Raw genomic sequence first — 20886 nt, forward strand, 5'->3', positions numbered from 1 at the left:
TGCATCGCCGCTAGTCTTATAAGATTTCTACAAAGCACTTGACTAAAGGTTTGCTTCACAATATGTCTAACTCGTTTGTTGGGTTTGCACATCTCTCTCTAGAGCACGGCTCTTAGGCCCCCGTTCCTCCGTTGAGCGTCGGCGTGCCACGGCGGCGTATTTGAGTGAATGAGCACTGTGAAACATGAAACAGCGAACGCGGTGCGGGCCGGGGGATGAAATACAGTGAGCACGAAGAGAGCGCGACGAGCAAAGTGGAGGAGGGTGCAGGGGAAGCATGAGGAGGAAAGCGGAGGGAGCCACCTTGAAGCACCACCGGATCGCACTCAGATTCGCGCATCCGCGACAGCGGCCGTGCGGAAGAAAGAAGATTAACCAGAAAGCTCGCCTTCGCGCATAGCGTTCGACACAGGCGCGTCCCGGTAAAAATTACAGTAGCATAAGCTGCAGTTGCTGGGAAGCGGCAATGGCATCGCCTGTCTATGCGGGCTGTTTGAGCAAACACTTTAAAAATTTTTGTAGAGGTTGCCTGTGACAGATAGCTCCATTCTTGTTTTTGAGCCGGTCTATCGAAGCGGCGCACACTACTTGCACAAAAAATTGAAATGCAAAATTCGCTAATTAACAATAAATATATAATTACCTTTTTAGGGAATTATCTTATGGCTCGTATTGCAATTTACAAATTCTAGCAGTGGAGTTCGCAAGGCGGATCCGCGGCACCTGTTTAGAAATATAAATTCCCGAACTTTGCGGAGAAATGCATTGGGGTTCAAGTTACTTGTGTGCTTCAGTGCATGAAACGATGTTTCCCTAGCAAATTAACTGGAACACCAATGCATTTCTCAGTAAAGTTCGGGAATTTATATCTTAAAACTGGCGTCAACCTGAAGATTAGTTCCAAGTGGATACACCTTGCGAACTCCACGGGAACAATTCGTAACTTGCGACATTGGCCATAATGTAACTAGTTAGAAACTTAATTAATGAATTTTATTAATTAGTCCACTTTGCATCTCACTTTATCGTGCAAGTATTGTCCGCCTTTTTGAGTAGACCAGCTCATCAACTAGAATTGTGACATCTTCCACAGGCAAATTTTAAAGATATATGGAAGTGTTCGCTGAAAGACCCTGCATGTAGCGTCACGAGTCGTGTCTCTGCCATTCAATGCGATGATCGGTGCGAAACCTCAAGGTTCTGCGAAATGAAAACAAGTATACAGCTGCGTTTAAATTTTGCATTACGGAGTGCGATAATGTCTGGTAGTTTTTTTTTTCTTTAACTCTAACACAGAACGCTGCGGCAATAACTTTGGAATTTGCCGAAAATTTTAGATGTAAGAACAAGAGTCTCGACAAATTATGTAGTTACAAATAGAACCACCTGTTTCGAATGTAGTCCGTTAGTTTGTCTATTCGCCCTAGTTGTGGTTGAACAATGGAACCTCATTATCTTCTGCATTCGCCCACATTGATCAGCTTTTGAACAGCGTGACACTTGCAATATATACCTATGTTTAAAATCACACATTTTATGCACGCATCATGCGTCAAATAAGCGTCGTTTTTTCTATTTCGTTCAATTGCTTTGTAGATTGGCCACACGACGGTGCATTGATAACTTTCATGTAGCACTGCCACCGCTACAAAAGGTAGACTGGAATGGGACCTAGAAGGCAGCAATCTGCCGTAGACTACCGCTCTGCTATTCGTTTAAATATGCCTCTCAACCATTCTTCGAACTGCAATGTATTGTTCCAAGAACTCATCATGACACCCCAGAACCAGACACTACGGTGCGCTATGCCCAACGATGAAATCGCACACCCATGTCCATCACCACCCGTAGCCAACTAAGGGTTACCGCGCCAGTGCAGACCAGTGGTCTTCTGTGGTACGTTTGTAGTGACGCTGACGACTCGTTTTCGTGATACAAAAGGGTAACCGCTCGCAACACTGGCACAATGCCACTTCACTGACCGGTGTCATTTTCTACTTGTTTTTCGCAGCTAACCTTTGATTTGAAACCCAAAATAGAGATTTTTTAAATCCTGATCCGGGTATTCAAGTCAGCCTTTCTAGAAGTGTTTGGAGGCCTTGTAGTATGACAGTTGTGCGCGCGTCCACAGCAGCCAGGCTTCTCGTTCACTATTTACATCGAGGACAATCTCTACCTTGAAAAAACAGTTAAAATTTTCCGCCTTAGTCGTAAAATTCAGGCGCATCTTGAAAGGCATTCACCATTAAGTTCATAAAATGTTGTCCGGAAGCAACCTGCGCATTGTAGCGGATGTCATAGATCTACGTATGAATAATGACGATCTTCGAAAACAGCATTGCAAGCGCCGCAAAAATACTTGTTGCATTGCCTCGAGTAATATTCTCGTAAGCCTGACTGTCTTCTCTCACTGATCAACATTGCTAACATAGGTCAGTGCATGTGTACGGAAAGATATTGCTCGCAAGCCCACCCTGAGCCATTTACTCAGCTTCAGCAATGATGTACTTCGTATCTGACTTCTCCTCCTCCGCATGTACTTGAAGAAGAGATCGCTAAGCATGAATTGCTTCGCCGTCAGCTTCATTTTGTAGTCAAACATCTGACATACGCAGATGCCGTTGCAAGGCCTCGTGCGCAGCATAATCTCACATTTGGTCAAATTTTTATGCTTCGGCTCCTCACCGCAGAAATTGGACAATCGACACGGGATCCAATTAAAGACTACGAGAGGCACCGTACCGTGATTCCGCCACTGAGTATTGTGTAATTATTTAGCATGTTGATGATATGCTTTCACGCCAAATCATGAAGCCTTCGCACATTCCGTGGACGTCTTCAGTGGTTCTAGGTCAAAAGACTGATTGTTTCATTTGCTGCTGTGTTGATTATCACCACCTTATATGATGACGCGAAATGGCGTGTACTCTCTCCCGAATTGAGGAAGCCTTCGACATTTTACAAAGATCTCGGGCGCTATAACGTAAGGCTGTTCCAAACTCTCCCGTTCGAATTCTACAATCAGCCCTCGGCCATTGGTGAAAAACTTTTTTTTTTAGACCACCTCAACGTCGCCTGTCTGTCACACGACATCACGAAAAACTTCGATAGCTTCCCGTCTCATATGACGTTACACACTGATTATACATGATGGGGCCGAACAAAAGAAAAACAGCCACTTTTGATTCGACGCCTTTTCGCCTATAACCTCGGCTATCGGTTAAAAGCTTTAAGGATGCACCCACTTCACCTGCCTGCCTTGCAGCGTCACAAAACCGCGAAAACTCACCGCGTCCGAGTGACGTGTATGCGTTAAAGATGCCTTATTAAGCCGCACAAAACAGAATTTTTTTCTGAATAGCCGCACGCTTCCCCATTCCGAAAGCAATAAAAGATGGCTGCCGCCAATCACTCAGGCACTGGTTACTCGCAGCTGCTAAAGAGCATGGATTTATTTGCGTACAACGAAAGTTGTTGCGTGGCCGAGTAACGCTTTCAAGCACCCTCGGCACATTTACAACCTCGCTCTGCCAACTCTTCTTTGCTGAGGATCCGTTTTAGCAGCATTGCTTACCTTCTGTCGCAAGCTGCCGCTATCTCTGACAAGCATCCGCAAGCTAAGTGAGGGAAAGCGGACCAATCACAGACACCGGCACAACCCTCTTCATCCGGTTATCGATTTTCAGTGCACTGGATCGGCCCCATCGAGTCCCTCTCCACTTGCGCGGGCTCATCGCCTCTTGTCAGCCAATTAGCTAAGACAAGCCGCTCAATGTAGGCAATGCTATTCATTTTTAAGGCAAACAATAGTGACCTCCTATAAGTGAGGAGAGCGTTTGATTGGTCTCTTCAGACAACGCTGCGGGTCACCACCCGATGCTTGCGTCCGTGGTTACGCAAATTTGACGTCCGGAGATTGGGATAAAAACACATTGGAATAGTTTAACGTTATAGGGCCCCTGAATCCTTTTCGTAACTTGACTTGAGCTTCGAATAAAGGCGGGTGCCCATGCCTGAAAAGGATCCAGACTAAACCTGCTTTCCTTACCCCTCATGGACTTACGAGTTGAACATGTTTGGACATTACAATGCACCCGAAACACTTTAGCGAATGCCGTAACCTGTTCAGCGTGATTTGAAGGGGGCCGTGTGTGTGCGTGTATGTGTTAGCTGGACAATACAGTCATCTTTTCTGCAGATGTTGTTACCATCTGAACAGCTTCAAGCCTGTACTGGCATGGTATAACAAACGGCGGCCTCCAATTGAATCTAAAGAAAAAGCTCTCGAAATAACCATTGTTGGCCACCTCTTATCTAAGCACGGAACAGAGCCCAACTCTGTGGAACACTGTGCCGTTGTTTTAATTCCAGAACCGACAACTGATAAATAATGTCATTGTTTCGCCTGCCTTATTTTTTTATATTTCGACCCTTTATTCACAAGCTCGGGTCTATTATATGTCATCTGGCAGTACTTATACACTTTGCTAGTGACCTATCCTTGGGAACTTCAGCATGCGACGAATATTTCGGGACTTTGTGACGTCGTTTAGCCTTGTCTCCATATGTTCGATCGCCTTGAAACTGTAGTCTTTAGGCACAAATGCCAGTGGCATCGACCTCAAAACCGTTCAAACTCTCTAAACCTAACTACCCGGAATATCTTGTAGCGCATGCCAGCCGTATTTTCACTAAATCTCAGACAAACTACAGGGCAACTGTAAAGGAATGTCTAACCAGCACATGGCGCCCTACCTAGTTCTGTGAATTTGTAAAGTTACCCACTCGACGTCGTCACAGATCCTTTCGTAACTCTCGGCTGAGATATCCATCGGGCCCCAGTGCTCGATGGGCATATGGTCCTAAAGAGCCCCTCACCGGGCCACATAACAAATTTTGGTTATACCCTGTAAGTTGTTTGTGTATTGAAGTTAGAAGTTGTTCTAGGGTGAGCTCTACCACAATGTTTTTTTATATTCGTTAAATAATAGCCGAGACAGCAATATTTCAGTGCCGCGGACTCATGTTTTCAGGAAGCGAGCGCCACCGCGAACATAGACCCTCACTCCACCTGCCCAAACTAGCCTTCGCTAGCTAAATTCCTTGAAGACGCTCTCCAATGCCGGAGCTAGAGGATCGTGGGACGCATATATCACGGGCCGCGCCTTCCTTTATTTTATCGCTCACTCTCTTGCTGCGTGGTGCACTTCCGCTCACCGTATCGTGGGTAAGCTTTTGCGTTTGTCTCGTTTAGCGCAGCTCGCGATTTTGTGCGCTTTGCACGAGAAAACATGACTAGTAGTATATGCCAGTGCTACACGAGAGAGAGCTAAAACTGTAGTATGTGCTTGATGTGGTTCAGGGGTGGCGGGAGTCGGGAGACTAAACCCATGGCGTCATAGCGTTTTTGTTGTGGTTTAGTTCTTTCTGCACGTCGCTCCGGATTGTGTTCAGGGTGCATATTGCGAGGTATGGGCGGGATAACTAGCTGAGCACGAATGTTTGGGGGGATGGGTACTTTTGGTCCGAATTGGGCAGTGTAGGTTATGCCTAGGGTGCCTAGAACGTGCCTGCCCCTGGTGGAATTGGCGAGTCGTTCGTATTGGCTAATACGTTGCGCTTCAATGAGCTCGTCTATGGTGTTATGAATGCCTAGGGCGTCCAGTTTCGCGTTAGAGGTGGTGATGGGAAGATGTAGGGCTTGTTTATAGGCTCTCTTGATCATGGTATTGAGATTGAGCTTGTCAGTTGCATTGAGGCTAAGGCACGGGGCGACATAGTTGATCCTGCTCAGGGCGTAGGCGGTTACCAGGCGTATAAGGTTTTCTTGCATGCCGTGATGTCGATTTCCGATGCGTGCTATGAGGCGAGTGGTTTGGTGTACATGATTATCTAATTGCTTGAGTATCTCCGTGTTTCCGCCATTTTGTTGGATGTGTAAGACAAGCATACGAATGCTAGGTACAGTAAGTATGCGTTGCTGGTGCACGGGCACCGAGGCCGACGCGAACATACCACACAGCATGATCGCGGCTGAGACACAGTATAAATTGACAGTTTCGTTTTCTGGTCGCGCGAGTTCAGAACGTGGAAACAAGCAGACAGAACAATAGTGCATCTTTGTTGCTACGGTGTGAAGTAAAATAAAGGCGCGCATACATTCCTTTTATAGGATTTATTATTGCTCTTAACATTAACTCATTTTTCAGCAACAGGTCGAACAAATAACTCTCACATCCTTGAATAATTTTCATGTCACCTGTCACTATCAGCGACGTCACGGCACTATCGTGTATATAAGGGCAATTGCGTGATGTACGTCCACTCTCCGCTTCGGAGAGCGGCGACCGCGAAAAGAAGGGCAAGCATCGTTTGGTTTGAACATTTCGCGGCGCGTAGCTATGTAGTACTTAGCAAACACGATCGTTAGGGCGCATTATATGAAGCGCGCTAGTCCGCTCAAAATGGTCACACCTGATGTGGGGCCCTTTAAGGAGTTGGAGATCAACTTGAAAAACAGTTCCTATCGGGAACATGTCAACGCTGGAGATGTACCGTTCGCCTGTGACTGCAGAGTTTACTAGCATATCTGCACTTATGTAAACAGAATCGCCTTCTGACACTGAGATCACTGCTACTGAGCAGCACCACCAACCCTGGATTTCTGCTCTCTTCGACCTCCTTTTCCGCTCCCTGACACCTTCAACTTGAAGCACATTCCAAAAATAAGCTGTCCATTTTGTGAAGTTCTCAATTCTCTCAACACAATTATCTGTCGACGCATCTGAGCACCTAATGGCGGGAAATGACTACGAGTGATATCAGGCAGGCTGCGTTTCGAAATCTGCATCGATACAGGTCAACTCTCAGTGCGCACATGCCGGAGTCTTCAAAACGTATGCACGTCTTCGACAGCGCTAATAGTAGAGGGTAATGTATACATTCTTCTACGTACATGGCAGTGCTATGACGTCGCTCATAGTGACATGTGAAAATATAATTATTCAAGGCAGCAGCACTTATTTGATTGATCTTTTGCGGAAGTAGACCTGTTAATGTTTAGAGAAATTAACAATATCTACCAACTGTGGTTACTCATGCATCTATTTCACTTTGTACCGTTGCAAGAGAGGTCTTTTTTCTGCGAAAAGCTGCTATTTCTGTCTCCTGAGTTGTTGGCATTTTTTTTGTGCATTCCGGGAATCATCGCTCTCCTGCGGGTGGTCATGGGTCATGCCCCATTGCACGCAGTCCCGACATCGCATTGCCTCCGACGTCGGCCTCAAGGAAGTGTACCAGCCCAGATGATGACGCCAGCAGTCGCAGCATTGAACTGTTTTTGGCGAGTAGCGATGACGGCGACGCCGACTTCATCTCTATGGCGAAGCGCAAGCCGAAGAGAAGCATCCTCGTTGTGTCTGCGCCAGGAAGTACGCCAACCGTGAAGGCTTCCTGTGTGCCATCCTTCAACACTATGCTGTTTATTCCCGTTTATTCTTCAGGCTACCTGCGGAGCATGAATTGGAAAGTCATGTGGGCATGTTTTCAAGCTCTCTTGCCGAATCAAATAAACGCCATTCGACTAAATCCACGAAAAAATGTCCTGTTCATAGACGTCAAGTACCCGCCCGCTTTACATACATTGCGAGCTGTCACGAAGGTTGGCGACATCAGAGTACGTGCTTACATGCCGAAGGCCAGAGGCACGACAACGAGTTTTATATGTGATGTCGACGTTTCCATTGAGAAAGCCGACTTTCCTATCCTGGTCAAGCCAGCTGCGCACACTACGGTTATAGTGCAAGTAAGGCAAATAGGCAACTTCCGTTGCGTGAAGGTGATCTCCAAAGCGGCTGTCTTCCTTCACATGTGATGGTTGGTCATTTTCCTCATGTCCTTCCAGCCGATATGCAGAAGCATCTTCACTGCCACAAAAGCCTGAGAATGTGGCACGTGAGTAGAGGGTAACAACAAGCCAACTTGCGGTATTGCGCTGAACGTCACATAGTAAAGACTTAAAAAACGACTACACTGAAATGGTCAAACGGCAGTTGAAGTCATAGTGTCTCATCAAGCTGCCCTTTAATCAAGAAGCAGAATAAAATCTTGAGAGAAATGAAAGAGGGCTCGTCATGGAAGGGAGCGATAGCGACTGGTAAAAGACGCCGTTTCCGTCGGCGGTGATCTTCCAAGAAAGAAAAAAAAGGTGGTTTAGCCTCCGAAGCGTTCCTTTACGCCGTTGCCACCATCACTAACGCCAAGTACCCTACACCTACATGACCAGAAAAATACGTAGGCTCAGAAAAGAGAATCTGACCGCTTGGGCTGTACTAAGACAGGTACACTTCTCCGAGCAGCGACAGCATAGACTACCGCCCAGCGCAAGTTCGACAGTAGATAATTAATCTACCCAAGACATCCATTTCATTGGGTGTTCTGAGGTAGTTGGTGAATGCTATGGACTCATTCCTGAATAATAGGCAAACAGCATCCGCTGTTTGCAGATTGGGTGAGGGAACAAACGCGAGTGAATGACATCTTAGTTGAAATCAAGAAAAAGAAATGGGCATGGGCAGGACATGTAATGAGGAGGGAAGATAACCGATGGTCATTAAGGGTTACGGACTGGATACCAAGGGAAGGGAAGCGTAGCAGAGGGCGGCAGAAAGTTAGGTGGGCGGATGAGATTAAGAAGTTTGCAGGGATGGCATGGCCACAATTAGTACATGACCGGGGTTGTTGGAGAAGTATGGGAGAGGCCTTTGCCCTGCAGTGGGCGTAACCAGGCTGATGATGATGATGATGAAGAGCATCCGCTAAATGCGCACTGCAAATCATGAACTCCTTTGAACTTGTACTTGCTGGTGTACAGTAAGTAAATGGCTTGACATCCAGAACCACTGCTACCTTTCCGTAAGCAAGTCAAGTGCAATTCCTTACTTCAGTGAAACTTCACAGGTCTGCAGTCACGGGTGCCCCAATTTCGGCACATTTTTGGGAACAAGTTACCGATTATCGCCATTTTTGCGCCTCATTTTCCAAAGGCAGTACGACTGTCTAATTACGAATCATTTATTTCTTCATGTTGTATTCAACCTTGTCAAGTTGTGCACAAACGCAAGCAGCTCATGTATGTTTATCAAGCAATGCAGCCTCCCGATGTCAAGAAATTGGTGTCTCCCCGTCTTAAAAAGAAGAAGGTGTCATTCACACTGATAGGCGCCTAGGTATCAGCATCACGCCCAATTGATCGACATAGACAACACGACATACTCACGACAACTACAGGTTCATTCATAATCATGGGTGATTTAGACGCCCATCATCCACTCTGTGGAAGATTCAGGAAAAATAAACGATGCAAAATCTAGCTTACCACGCTGCCGAGCATGTACTGAGAGGTTTGAATGATTGCAGCCCGATTTACGTCCGAGGAGAGATTTACAGCATCTGTTTCGACTTCACATTAGTGTCGCATAGTTTAAGATGCAAAGTTCAATGCTTCAAAGATATTTAAATTCCCGGCAGTTACCTTACGCCTACGTACGTGCTGCATATAACCTATTCGGAGCCACGTGCGCCTCTCCGCGCATGCGTCGATGGTCCCTATTTCCTTCTTTCTCTCTTTTCTCTTCTATATGTATTTCCGAGCTGGAAAAAAGCGTCGTCTTTTTGCTCGGCGAATCGGCCTGGATTTCATCGCGTAGCTGCCGGCCTTTGGCCGGTACAGTGGCGTAACAGTGGCGCAACGTAACAGGGGCGACGAGGACTCTGCTGCAGCAAGGAAGCCAGCAGAAGGAGCCCACTACAGACCATGGCACACAGGCTACGGGAACTTGAAGACGAAAAAGACAAGTGGCAGGAGTACCTATTCAAGGATGAAGCCTATTTCGAAGCGAATGACGTGAAGGACGATGCTAAGCAAAGAGCCCTGCTGGTAGCTGCGCTTCGAACAAGGACAATAGAAATTTTGAACGGAAAGGTAGCCCCGCGAAAGCCTAACGCCCTGACCTACAAATAAGTTGTGCAGACGTTAAACAGCTACTACAACCCGATACCGAATGAAATTTCTGAAACCTTCAAGTTCTTCCATCGCTGCCAGCAAGAAGGGGAATCTGTACATGCATTCATAGTGGAAATACAGCAGACGGCACACAACTGCAATTTTGGAACTATGCTGGACAGAATGATAAGGGACCGTATTGTGTGCGGCTTCAGATCCAAGAATGTGCAGAAGCAGCTGCTAGCGAAGAAAGATCTGAATCTTGAAGAAACCGAGGCTCTTGCCCTTGCCGCAGAGAGCGCTGAACGCGATTCGCAAGGTATTCTTACAGACCAAGAACAAGCAAGATTGCTAAAGCTCTCTGGTCAATACGAATCGCGTGCGAAGTCACAAGGTGTACAACAATGCAAATGTTGCGGTAAGCGTGGTCACAAGTCCAATGCTTGTCGACTAATCAAGCGCAAATGTTACAAGTGTGCACTGCCAGGGCATTTAGCGAGAATGTCGGCGGCAAATGGAACAAGCAAAATGCGAGCAGCAACTGCTCAGGCGACGGAAAGCGAGGAGAGTGATAGCAGCACGTCACAAATCTGGTCCTTGACCACCACGCGCTCTCTCATACCGCCCATCAGGAAATTGTTTGCGTGGAATGGCATCGAAATAATGATGGACATCGATACTGGCTCCCCTGTTTGCGTCATTCCCAAGAGCATTTACAAATTGCACTCTCACCGATGGCCGCAGCTACAAAAGGCGGAAGTGCAGCTTTCATACTATCTCGGAAAGTTGCCGCTTCTGGGTGCACTGAAAATGCCAGTTTCTTATGAAGGTACAACAGTGCAGTGCAGTCTGACAGTTTTAGACTGCAATGGCCCCAGTCTATGCGGTCGGGACCTGCTTAAAAAATTAACAGATGAACGCATTCAGGTGATGAGCATGTATTCGACGGCTCCTGTGGCAAAACAAGCCTTGGAGGACGTGCCGACGCTGCTCCAGCAACACTCTGACCTTTTCACTGAAGGCGCTGCTCTCATGATAGGCCCGCCAGTCCGACTGCCCATCAAGGCCGGAGAAAACCCCAAGTTCTTCAAGGCAAGGAAAATTCCTTTTGTACTTCGTGATAAAGTGTCTAAGGAGCTTGACAGACTAGTCTGAGGTGGTATAATATCTCCAGTCCCTCATTCCGAATGGGCAACGCCCATCGTGCCAGTTTTGAAGAAGGACGGAACAATGCGCATTTGCGGGCACTTCGCGGTTACACAAAACCCTGTGTGCGATGCTGAGCAGTAGCCTTGTCTGTCATAGACAATATTTTTGCAAACCTGTGTGGAGAAAAATAATTCAGTATTTTAGGCACTCGCGATGCTTACAATCAGGTCGAGCTTGATTAAGACTCGCGGAAATTAGCAGTGCTAAACACACAAAAAAGGCTCTTTTGCTACAACAGGTTAGCGTTTGGCATCGCATCAGCTCCAGCGATATTCCAACGGAAAATTGAATCTGTGCTGCGAGGACTAAAAGGGACCCAAGACTTATCTAGACGACGTCCTGACAGCCGAGAGCAGCGTTGCTGAAAACGTAAACATGCAAGCTGTGCTACTGCGTTTCCGCGAGAACGGTACCAAGCTGTGTTACAAGTGCAAGTTTGGTGAAAAATCAGTAACATATCTTGGCCATCGTATCTTTGCTGAAGGGCTACACGCACTCGAGAAGCACGTGGATGCAATCAGGCTAGCCCCGTCACCGCGAAATGTTGCTGAGTTGCGATCCTTTGTGGGAATGGTTACATCTTACAATAAGTTTCTGCCAAATCTTTTCACTATACTTTCACCCTTGTACAACCTTTTTGAAAAAGGTGCAAAATGGGTTTGGCACGAAAAAGAAGACGCGGCATTTCAGAAGGCCAAGGATGCTTTGTGTTCAGCCCCAGTGCTAACGTACTTTAATCCGCTGCTGGAGTTGAAGTTGGAATACGATGCGTCACTTTACGGTGTCGGTGCTGCCCTTTTCCATCGAATAAACGGTGAAGACAGGCCAAATGGTTTCCGAACACGAACGCTCACCTCATCAGAGAGAAAATACTCCCAAATTGAGCGCGAGGCTTTAGCCCTGGTATTTTGCGTGACACGGTTCCGCGATTACCTGTTGGGACGGCAGTTCACGCTTGTAATGGACCACCGCCCCTTGTTGGGCCTTCTCAGACAGGATCGTCAAACTTCTGTCATGGCTGGCGCCCGAATTCAGCGCTGGGCGCTTTTGCTCGGCGCATACCAGCACAAGCTGATCTGTAAACCTGGCAAACAGATGCTAATTTCTGACGCTCTAAGCCGTTCGCCTCAATCGCTGCAGGAGCCGCTAGCGGAAACCGAAGATCTGTCGGAAATGGTGCTTAGCATAGAAGAATGGGACCTGTCAGCGGTTTCCTACCAGGAGATTCAAGCACGCGCAGCAGCTGGCGGTTTTTTTGCAAACGATATGCATGTACGTGACTGAAGGGTGGCCATCCGTCGTAGAAGATGACCGCAGAGAAATGGCCGAATTCTGGAAAAGACGACATGAGTTGTCTGTAGCGAAGGGACTGGTATACTGGGGCCATCCTGTGGTGATACCAAGTGAGGCGCGTAAGAAACTGTGGAAGATGCTGCACGAGTCTCATCAGGGGGCGTCTGCCATGAAGACAAGGGCGAGGGCTACATTTTGGTGGCCAGGTCTGGATCGAGACATTTGTAGAATGGTCTCAGAATGTCTAACCTGCGTGCAGGCCCTCCCCATGCCACCTGCACGGAACTCCCTTAGCTGGCCGATTTCGCGAGAGAGGTGGTCACGGCTGCATGCCGACTATGCAGGGCCCATTATAAACAATATGTTCTTGGTAATCGTCGACGCACAAAGCCATTGGATAGAAGCCATTCCAGTATCTCGAGCAACCGCTAATGCAACTGCCGATTGCATGCGAACCTTGTTTGGCAGGTTTGGGTTGCCCCGCACCATAGTTACGGATAACGGTGCGCCCTTTACCGGTTCAGAGTTTGCTGTATTTGTGCAGAAAAATGGAATCGAGCATATTCGCACCCCGCCTTATCAAGCTCAAAGCAATGGCCTCGCCGAACGGGCCATGAGAACTATCAAGGAGGGCTTGAAGAGAATGCCTGGTGTGGAGTTGGAAACTGCTTTGGCTAGAATTCTTTGTAACTACCGAAATTCGCAACAGGCTTCAGGGTTTTCACCGTCTGAACTTCTTCTTGGGTACCGTTTGCGCACAAGACTAGATATGTGTCTTCCTCCCAGCAGCCGTGAAAAGCCCAAGAATCCAGCGGCTGATTCCGCCAGTTGGTACTTCGCCCCTGGATATGCCGTCTATGTGCGCAACTACGGCATAGGATAAAAGTGGACACCAGGCAAAGTAAAATCGACGAGTGGTGCCCGTTTAGTCACTGTGGCTACCGAGGACGGTGTCGTTCGATGCCATGTCGACCAGATCCGGAAAAGTTCATCAGACACAGACGGAAGCATATCAAGACCTGAGGAATCGCCTCCGACGACCTTAGGGGTACCGAAAAACGCGGCTCAAGACCCTCCCGAAGGACCTGTTCTTGACCTTCGTCGTTGCACAAGAATCAGAAAGCCAGTAGTGTGCTACGGCTACTAGGGGAAAGGAATGCTGCAGATAACCTATTCGGAGCCACGTGCGCCTCTCCGTGCATGCGTCGATGATCCCTCTTTCCCTCTTTCTCTCTTTTCTTTTCTATATATATTTCCGAGCTGGAAACAAAGCGTCGTCTTTTTGCTCTGCGAATCGGCCTGAATTTCATCGCGTAGCTGCCCGCCTTTGGCCGGTAGAACTTTGGCTTTGATCATAGGCTTTGACAGTTCTCTTTCCGCTGTGGTCTCAAGACAGATTGACTGGCTAGCCTACTGAATTTGGATGAGAAGAAGTGCGTACATGAACATCCCGAACTCCTTGATGACATGATCATACAAGCGCTGAAGGCTACTACGCGCACGTATACAACATCTACAACACAGGTTTAGACAAAGAATTCAAGAAGCTTCATGCGATGCGCCGACCGCTCGAGAGATGATATAGGTGTATTAAGTCCATCTATGACCTTAGGGAAGCCCGACACATACACCAGAAAGTTCAGCGTATGACAAACAAGCGTTACGACAATCAATGCAATGGCTTCTGCGATTCCCTGGATTCTCGCAAGCCGTCATCCGCCGTGTGGAGAACTCTTCAGGGTCTTCGATCACTTCCACAAAAATGTCGTTCATTGACAACGCTTGATCTACATAAAAATCCACCAGACCTTGAAGTCGCTGGGGAATTTTGCGTGAAGGTTACTGGCGACGTCGTTCTACTGATTCTCCTCTCGATGATGTCGCCGTCGCGAGAAACCAAAGGAAGGGCCTTTCACTGTAGAAGAAATGAAAGTGGCTTTGGAGGCGTGCAGACGGCGGTCATCACCTGGCCCCGATGGGGGGATCCACGCTGCCCTAAGGCACATAGGTTCAACGGCGCAATGCTGCTTTCTGGATGTTTTCAATAAATCTTAAGATGGAGGAACAGTGCCCGAGGATGAAGTGTGGGTGACTGGTACCACTACTGAAGCCTACAAAGTGTCCGCTGGACCTTACGTCGTAACAACAAATCCTGCATCCGAGTTGCATTGGTAAGGTCATGGAGATGATGTTGCTGACACGTATGGAATGGTACCTTGAATACCTCGACATCTACCCTGATTCTATGGCTGGTTTTTGACATGGACTGTTATCAATTCACAGCGTCATTCATCTTGTGTTTTCCCCGTAGCAACAAAAAGCTATGAAGCATCCCTCTGTGGCATTCTTCTTATACGTAAAATGTGCCTACAACAACGTAACCACGAAATCATTCTCCAAGTTCTTGAGGCTGCAGAACTTGGAGGCGACGTCTTTAGATGAAGTAGCCGCTTTCTCTGGAGGATATCAGTGTTAGTTTTTGGAGAAGGTGGGCCCACAGCTAAATTTCTTTCCAGTCGTGGTGTCCTACAAGGCGGATTGTTTACTCCTTATGTTTTCAATCTCTTTCTAGTGAGGCTCACCGAAACGCTACTACAGCCAGCTAGTGTCTCGCTGTACGCCAATGATATTTGCATCTGGGCGTCCGGCGTTACACTGCCAATAGTGCGCTCCATACCGAAAGCGGCAACTCTGACTGCGGCATACCTTCGCCATCGAGAGGGTTTGACAATACCTACTGGACAATGTGAACTAGTGGCATTCGCACGAAAAGCGACGTCCTTCTATCCATTATGCATCGAGGGCCGGCCGATTACGTATAATAAACTAAAAGAATATCACATGTTATTGTGGCTATTGAGCTCACCTAAACTGCCGATGTCCCCTACATGAAGAAAAACTTGTTGGCATTGCGAATATGTTTAAATTCATGTTTAGAAAACCGTGCGACCATCGATGCGCTATGTGTTACACCTATACAGGGAATGTTTTCTCACATTTCATCGAATCATTCTTCCAATCTAGTTCAATGCATGCAAGACCAATTTTCTTCCACTACAAGCGTACAGACCCAAGCACGTGGACATGTCTTGGCCTCCCTAGAGAACCTTCGACCGCTGCAACAACTGTCATTGAACAGGAGCATCCTCTCACCACTTATATCGTTGATGAGACGCTAAGACCGCGCATTCGAAATCTCTCACGGCTACCATCCCACAATTTAACCGGGTTGCCAGGGCGAACACCACAGACTACATTCTGTGGTACTATGACCGGACACTATGACTCAATACTATCTGGCCCCAAGCTTGCAAAACTCCCGATATCGGTATTGTGGTGTCCCCAGCTAATTCACTTGTACCTCTCAGTTCTTTGGCTTTCTAAGCAGATAGATTAGCATTGCTTGCCCTGAAGCAGTTGCTTACCTTTCCAACACGGGTCTTTTTTGACCGCACACACATTAACATGGACGGCCCAACGAATTTCTACAGCTCTACCGGAACAGTGGTTGTTCCATCGCGCATGCATGCAATCAGACTACACAAGGTTCGGCGACAATAGACAGCGGATATAAGCATCGATAACATTCCAGAAACTTCGGATACATGCAGGCTCGTCCTCCGCTTAGCGATAAGATTTGTTAGACGGTGAAAAGCGCTCACGCGTAAAAGATAAACAAGTTCACATGCCAGTATGCACTGCGCATTTGGGTGCTGTAAACAGTAAGCAATGTAATGCACTATATATGAACAAGGTCTACTGTTTATAAAACATATTTTATTAAGATACTTATTTGGCCTGTTCATTTCAGGCGAAGGATATTTCGAGAAGCATACGCGACGGCTCCAGAAAAGCCATATAGAGGACCTACGTGGGTTTTGAAGAAATTCAGTAAGTCAAAACTCTATCTTAAAGTAGGTGGCAAAGAGACCATTACTCTGCTTCATCACGCCATTTCCAGCTCATAGTAACGTAAGTAACAAAATATCATCAGTGTTGCCTATGCATTCGTTTTCAAGAACTACCACGCGACCCGGCGGGGCCTTCCCAATAAACATATGCACATTTGGCATTTGCCCTACGTTAGACCTTATCAACAAAGTGCATGTAGGCTGAGTGTAGTTACAATGCGTAGAATGGTACAAAAATATAGTTATACTGCAGGAAAGCCCAAGAATAAATGAATACCTCCGTAAGCACTCATACCTTCGTAATCAAGCAAGAAAACAATGGCTCATAGCCCCGTAAGGCAGACGCTACAAGCTCTCATCCAAATGAAGGGAATGGTGCTTACGTTCTCTCTAATAATACACTGAAGAAACAGAAGAGCATGACGAAATCTTTCATCATCAATGGCTTATATCCCCGGAAGCTACGGCCTATACCCCCGTAAGGAAGCAAACACTGCAATACCTCATAGGCCCGTAAGGTTCATGGCTAGTCACTTCGCGCGGCTTAACTGCGATGACACTACGCCTGTAGTTATTGTCGGTAGTTTCAATTTGGATAAGCAGGGACCGAAAATAGATTGGAGACTTCAATGCTGCCATCTAAAATCCCGCGAAGAATTGGTTCACTGAGTTCGTGCTAGGAAAGCTTGCGTTGAACTGCCAAACCAATCAAAGTCTCTACACTGCTCAATAACAGTCCTGTAGAGATTTACTTTTACCAAGATTCGGTCTAAGATTTTAACTGAACCAATCAGTTTATATCACAGTAATCACAGAGCTATTATCACTCACCACCGTCATCCACCGTCACGCAGTGGAATGGCTCCTCAGTTCGTTTTTTGTGGGGGCTGTATATATTCAAATGAACATTTAGGGTTTGTGCCCATATTCGTGTAAACTTTCATGATATGTTGATGAGTTGAGCTTTCAAAGCGCTCCTCTCTATTTGATGCGATAGCCTCTCGCACCAACGTCGCTACATTGGAATTCTTGGGGACCTGATATATATGGCAATCACGTATATTTGAAAGTTTACTTCCTACCTGCTGGTGGTAGATTATCTCTTGCCGGCTTAACTATGTGTCAGTGAATTGTTGGTAGGGTGGCTGCCCAATTTTTGAAGGCGCAGCAGTTCCAGTGCCACATTTGATATTTTCCTCCGATGTCCGTGCTTTGTTGACAATGTGGGGTGGACAATTCGCTATCGGTTGGATAGGACACTACTATGTTTTTCGCTTTGTGCAGTTGTGGAGTGGCCTGGATATGCCCAGCTCTGTACCTATTCGCTTGTTGTACATTGCTGATGGATTAGTCTACATAAGTTTTAAGATTTTGGAAGTCGTTAGACATCTGTTGTCTGGGGCTTTACACTCCCTGCCGCTATTGCACTAGTAATTGCAAGATTGTCTTTGTAAAATTTTATTTTTGCTCTGTTATCTTACTTTTCGTGCTAGCCACAGTGGAAAAGTTCGAGATTGCTGTTTTACCGAGTGGCTGTTGTTTTGGAGAGGGCGTCACTTTCATGAACTCAGCTAAGCTCTCTTTAAATGTGCGGTTTTACGTGATAACTCTCTGGTATGCTATGCTGCATGTTATGAATGGATACGGCTTTTCCACCCCTAACCAACTTAGCCTACTTCCATTGCCATTCTCTTCTTGCACAGGTGTGTGCCTCCCTGGGGCCATAGCCTTCGGGATCCTGGGAACTTCGTTTGATGAAAGGAAAATGTTTGTGGGGACACAGTGGTGCCCAGTATTCATTTAAATTTGGGTCTTGATGTTGGTTGATTCTTGTAGCCTTTGTGAGGTCTTTCTCTTAGATATGGATCTCAAACTCAATCTTGAACTCGATCTGGCTTGGTGTTCTGTTTGCCAAATTTGGCCGCATTTCGTCCTACCAGTAGCAGTCGTCCATTGGTAACCGTGCTGGTCTCGGCGCCATTTTGGAGAACCAGGTATTTCACTGCCCTTGTTTTTGTTTGATTCCGACAACCTTTATTGACTTTAGTTGTTTATTGCATTATTTTGAACCTGTGAGATTTTATCCTCATGATGCGATTTTGCGGGTCATTGTTGGTTGCGGTCACGATCATGTATCCCGCATTTGTGGCATACGGGAAGGCTGGGGTTCGGGCAGATCTCCGTCCTACGTCTTATTCGGCAGCAAATTTGACACGTTCCCATTGTATTTTATAAGCAAAGCAGGTCATGTCATTCTCATTATTGTATACTTGCCTGGGAAGGATTTTACAGCAAAAGGTTACAATGGCTGTCTTCCATTCAGCCAGCATTCTTTTGTAGATCATTTCTACGCTTTGTGTTGTTATTGTTAAGTTCTTTTGTTGTTTGTTATTGTTAAGAACCGGCTCCGTGTTCGGTTCCACTCCGCGTATAACTCCTTTGAGCGTTCCTTCTCCAGCTGCTACGTAAGCTTTTACTGCGTACACCTTGTCGCTAGGCGTATCCTAGTTATTTTCCTGCCTTCCTCCGCCACTTTTTGGTCTGGTGTTGCATTTTGGTACTTAGGGTTGCGAGACAAACTGGCAAAGAAGACTCGCTGCAGAAAGAGAAAAACAGACAAGAACACGAGTCAGAATGAGACAAGTTACAATTATGAAGCATTTTAGTTATCCTCCATTTCTTGTGTGCATGATGCGTTTATGTGAAATTTTGTTCTTTAGTGTTTCAAAGCATCTATTTGTTTGAAGTTTCGCGATGCACGAACAAGAGCAATGGTTTTTTTTTTTCAGTGAAGCTTTCTGTGAGTGAAACTTTGGTCGCTTATTGCTCAGATTCTTCGCTGCGCAATGAACCACAACAAGAGAACTCGTATGCCTTGATATGATCTTATAGCAAGGCGCTTCAACTGGGATAACCTAGTTCTTGGTTAGTATTTCACTGTAGAGTCACTTGATCATATTTGGTTAATTTCACAGATGAAGCACTCGCCTCTATTGCTGTCAAAAAGATTTTTTTTCACGAAGTAAATTAAGACTATTATTGCGGGGTGAGGCCCCCGTTTAATGTTTTCTAAAATCTAAATAGGCTGGTCCACTCATAATGATCCCTTGGTGTGCTTAAAGAAGTTGGTTCTATGACATAGGTTATTATTCATTATCTCCTCGTCATTTTTTCTCTGGATGTTCGCCTCTCACTTTGAACGAGTGAAAATAATCGTCCCAAATGAAATAGACAATATGCATGAGTTATATTCTATCACGCCACTTTTGCATTTTACTGGTGTGCAGTCATTCTGCCTTCTCTCAAGCTGATGGAAGGCCGGCATTGTTAGGCGATTTATTAGGAGGATGTAGCCTACAAAATGTTATCTCTATCATTTTTCCAGTGGGATTTCAATTTTTATTTGCACGCTAGCTGTTTCAAGTCAGTGCGTGTAATGAAAGGAACATGGAATACGTAATCTTTATCAATGCAAACCCCTATTCGAGGATGCCACATGCTTTTAGAAGTAAATATGGTCACTGGGGCAGTCTTCCGAACGTTAGCTGGGAAACACGGCATATAGTGAATGAAAAATGGCGGGATTCAGCCTGAGCAATTACATGGAGCTATACAAGAAATCGTAGTTGAGGGCGTTGGTTTGTCTCAGCGCGGAATTTATAATCTAGTAAACATCAATGAAACAAGCAAAAACACCGGCAGAGAATCTCGAATCATAGCTAGCGACTTAAATGCCTCCCCACCGCAGCGTGCTAGTGCTACATTGGACTGTCGTGGCAAACAAGCGGCATGATTTGCGTTGAAGCTCTAGTTCGAGGGCTCCGACCTAAATACACGGGAATACAGAAATCGTATTTGTGGGGAAGCCCCGCAATAAATTCAGGAAGGTTTATTCCCATAGGCCCCCAAAAGTTAAACCTAGTGACTTTAAGAAGCGGATTGTTTTTTTACGCCATGAATTGTATTGAAATCTTGTACAAAACAATGCAACTTCAGAAAACGAAAGTATTTGCTTTACAACTATGTACCTCAGCAACAGAAATTATACCGCAATTTCGTAAACAGCACCTATGAATGCATATGAATCAGATTTAATAAATTTATTATACACAGATCATAAATTTACCATTTCTATGTTAGTGGGATTTTCGAGAACCTTTGTACATATGTGAAAAAGGAAATGTAATCCAGCCGGCTGTAGCACGAAGCAACAAACTAAGCCCATTTGGATCCCTCTGAAACAAAACTTCGCAGTTGAAAAATTGTTCAACCAAATTTGTTCAACTGACTTTTTTGCAATAGGAAAATTTGTCCGGACGAATTTTTCTGTCTTATCAACTTTCTTCCGCCTTATGGGCTTTCCCAGATCTGATTTCCATCGTAAACAGTGTAAAAAAATGACATAAAATGTAACTTGATGAATGAAACTTGTCTACTTAGATGCCCTAGCCAATGCACGTTAGAGAATGG

General features: G+C 46.1%; 1 protein-coding gene across 3 annotated transcripts in view; it reads left to right on the plus strand.

Annotated features, from left to right (window-relative positions):
- The window catches only part of LOC142589056 (uncharacterized), a 68990-nt gene that overhangs the window by 25633 nt on the left and 22471 nt on the right, over positions 1–20886 (plus strand). For all 3 annotated transcript variants that reach the window (XM_075700844.1, XM_075700846.1, XM_075700845.1), the window contains exon 3: positions 16317–16396. In XM_075700844.1, the coding sequence (XP_075556959.1) occupies positions 16317–16396 (80 nt within the window). The remainder of the gene's footprint in view (positions 1–16316; positions 16397–20886) is intronic.

This window comes from Dermacentor variabilis, chromosome 7 (assembly GCF_050947875.1).
Source record: "Dermacentor variabilis isolate Ectoservices chromosome 7, ASM5094787v1, whole genome shotgun sequence".
Lineage (NCBI taxonomy): Eukaryota > Metazoa > Arthropoda > Arachnida > Ixodida > Ixodidae > Dermacentor > Dermacentor variabilis.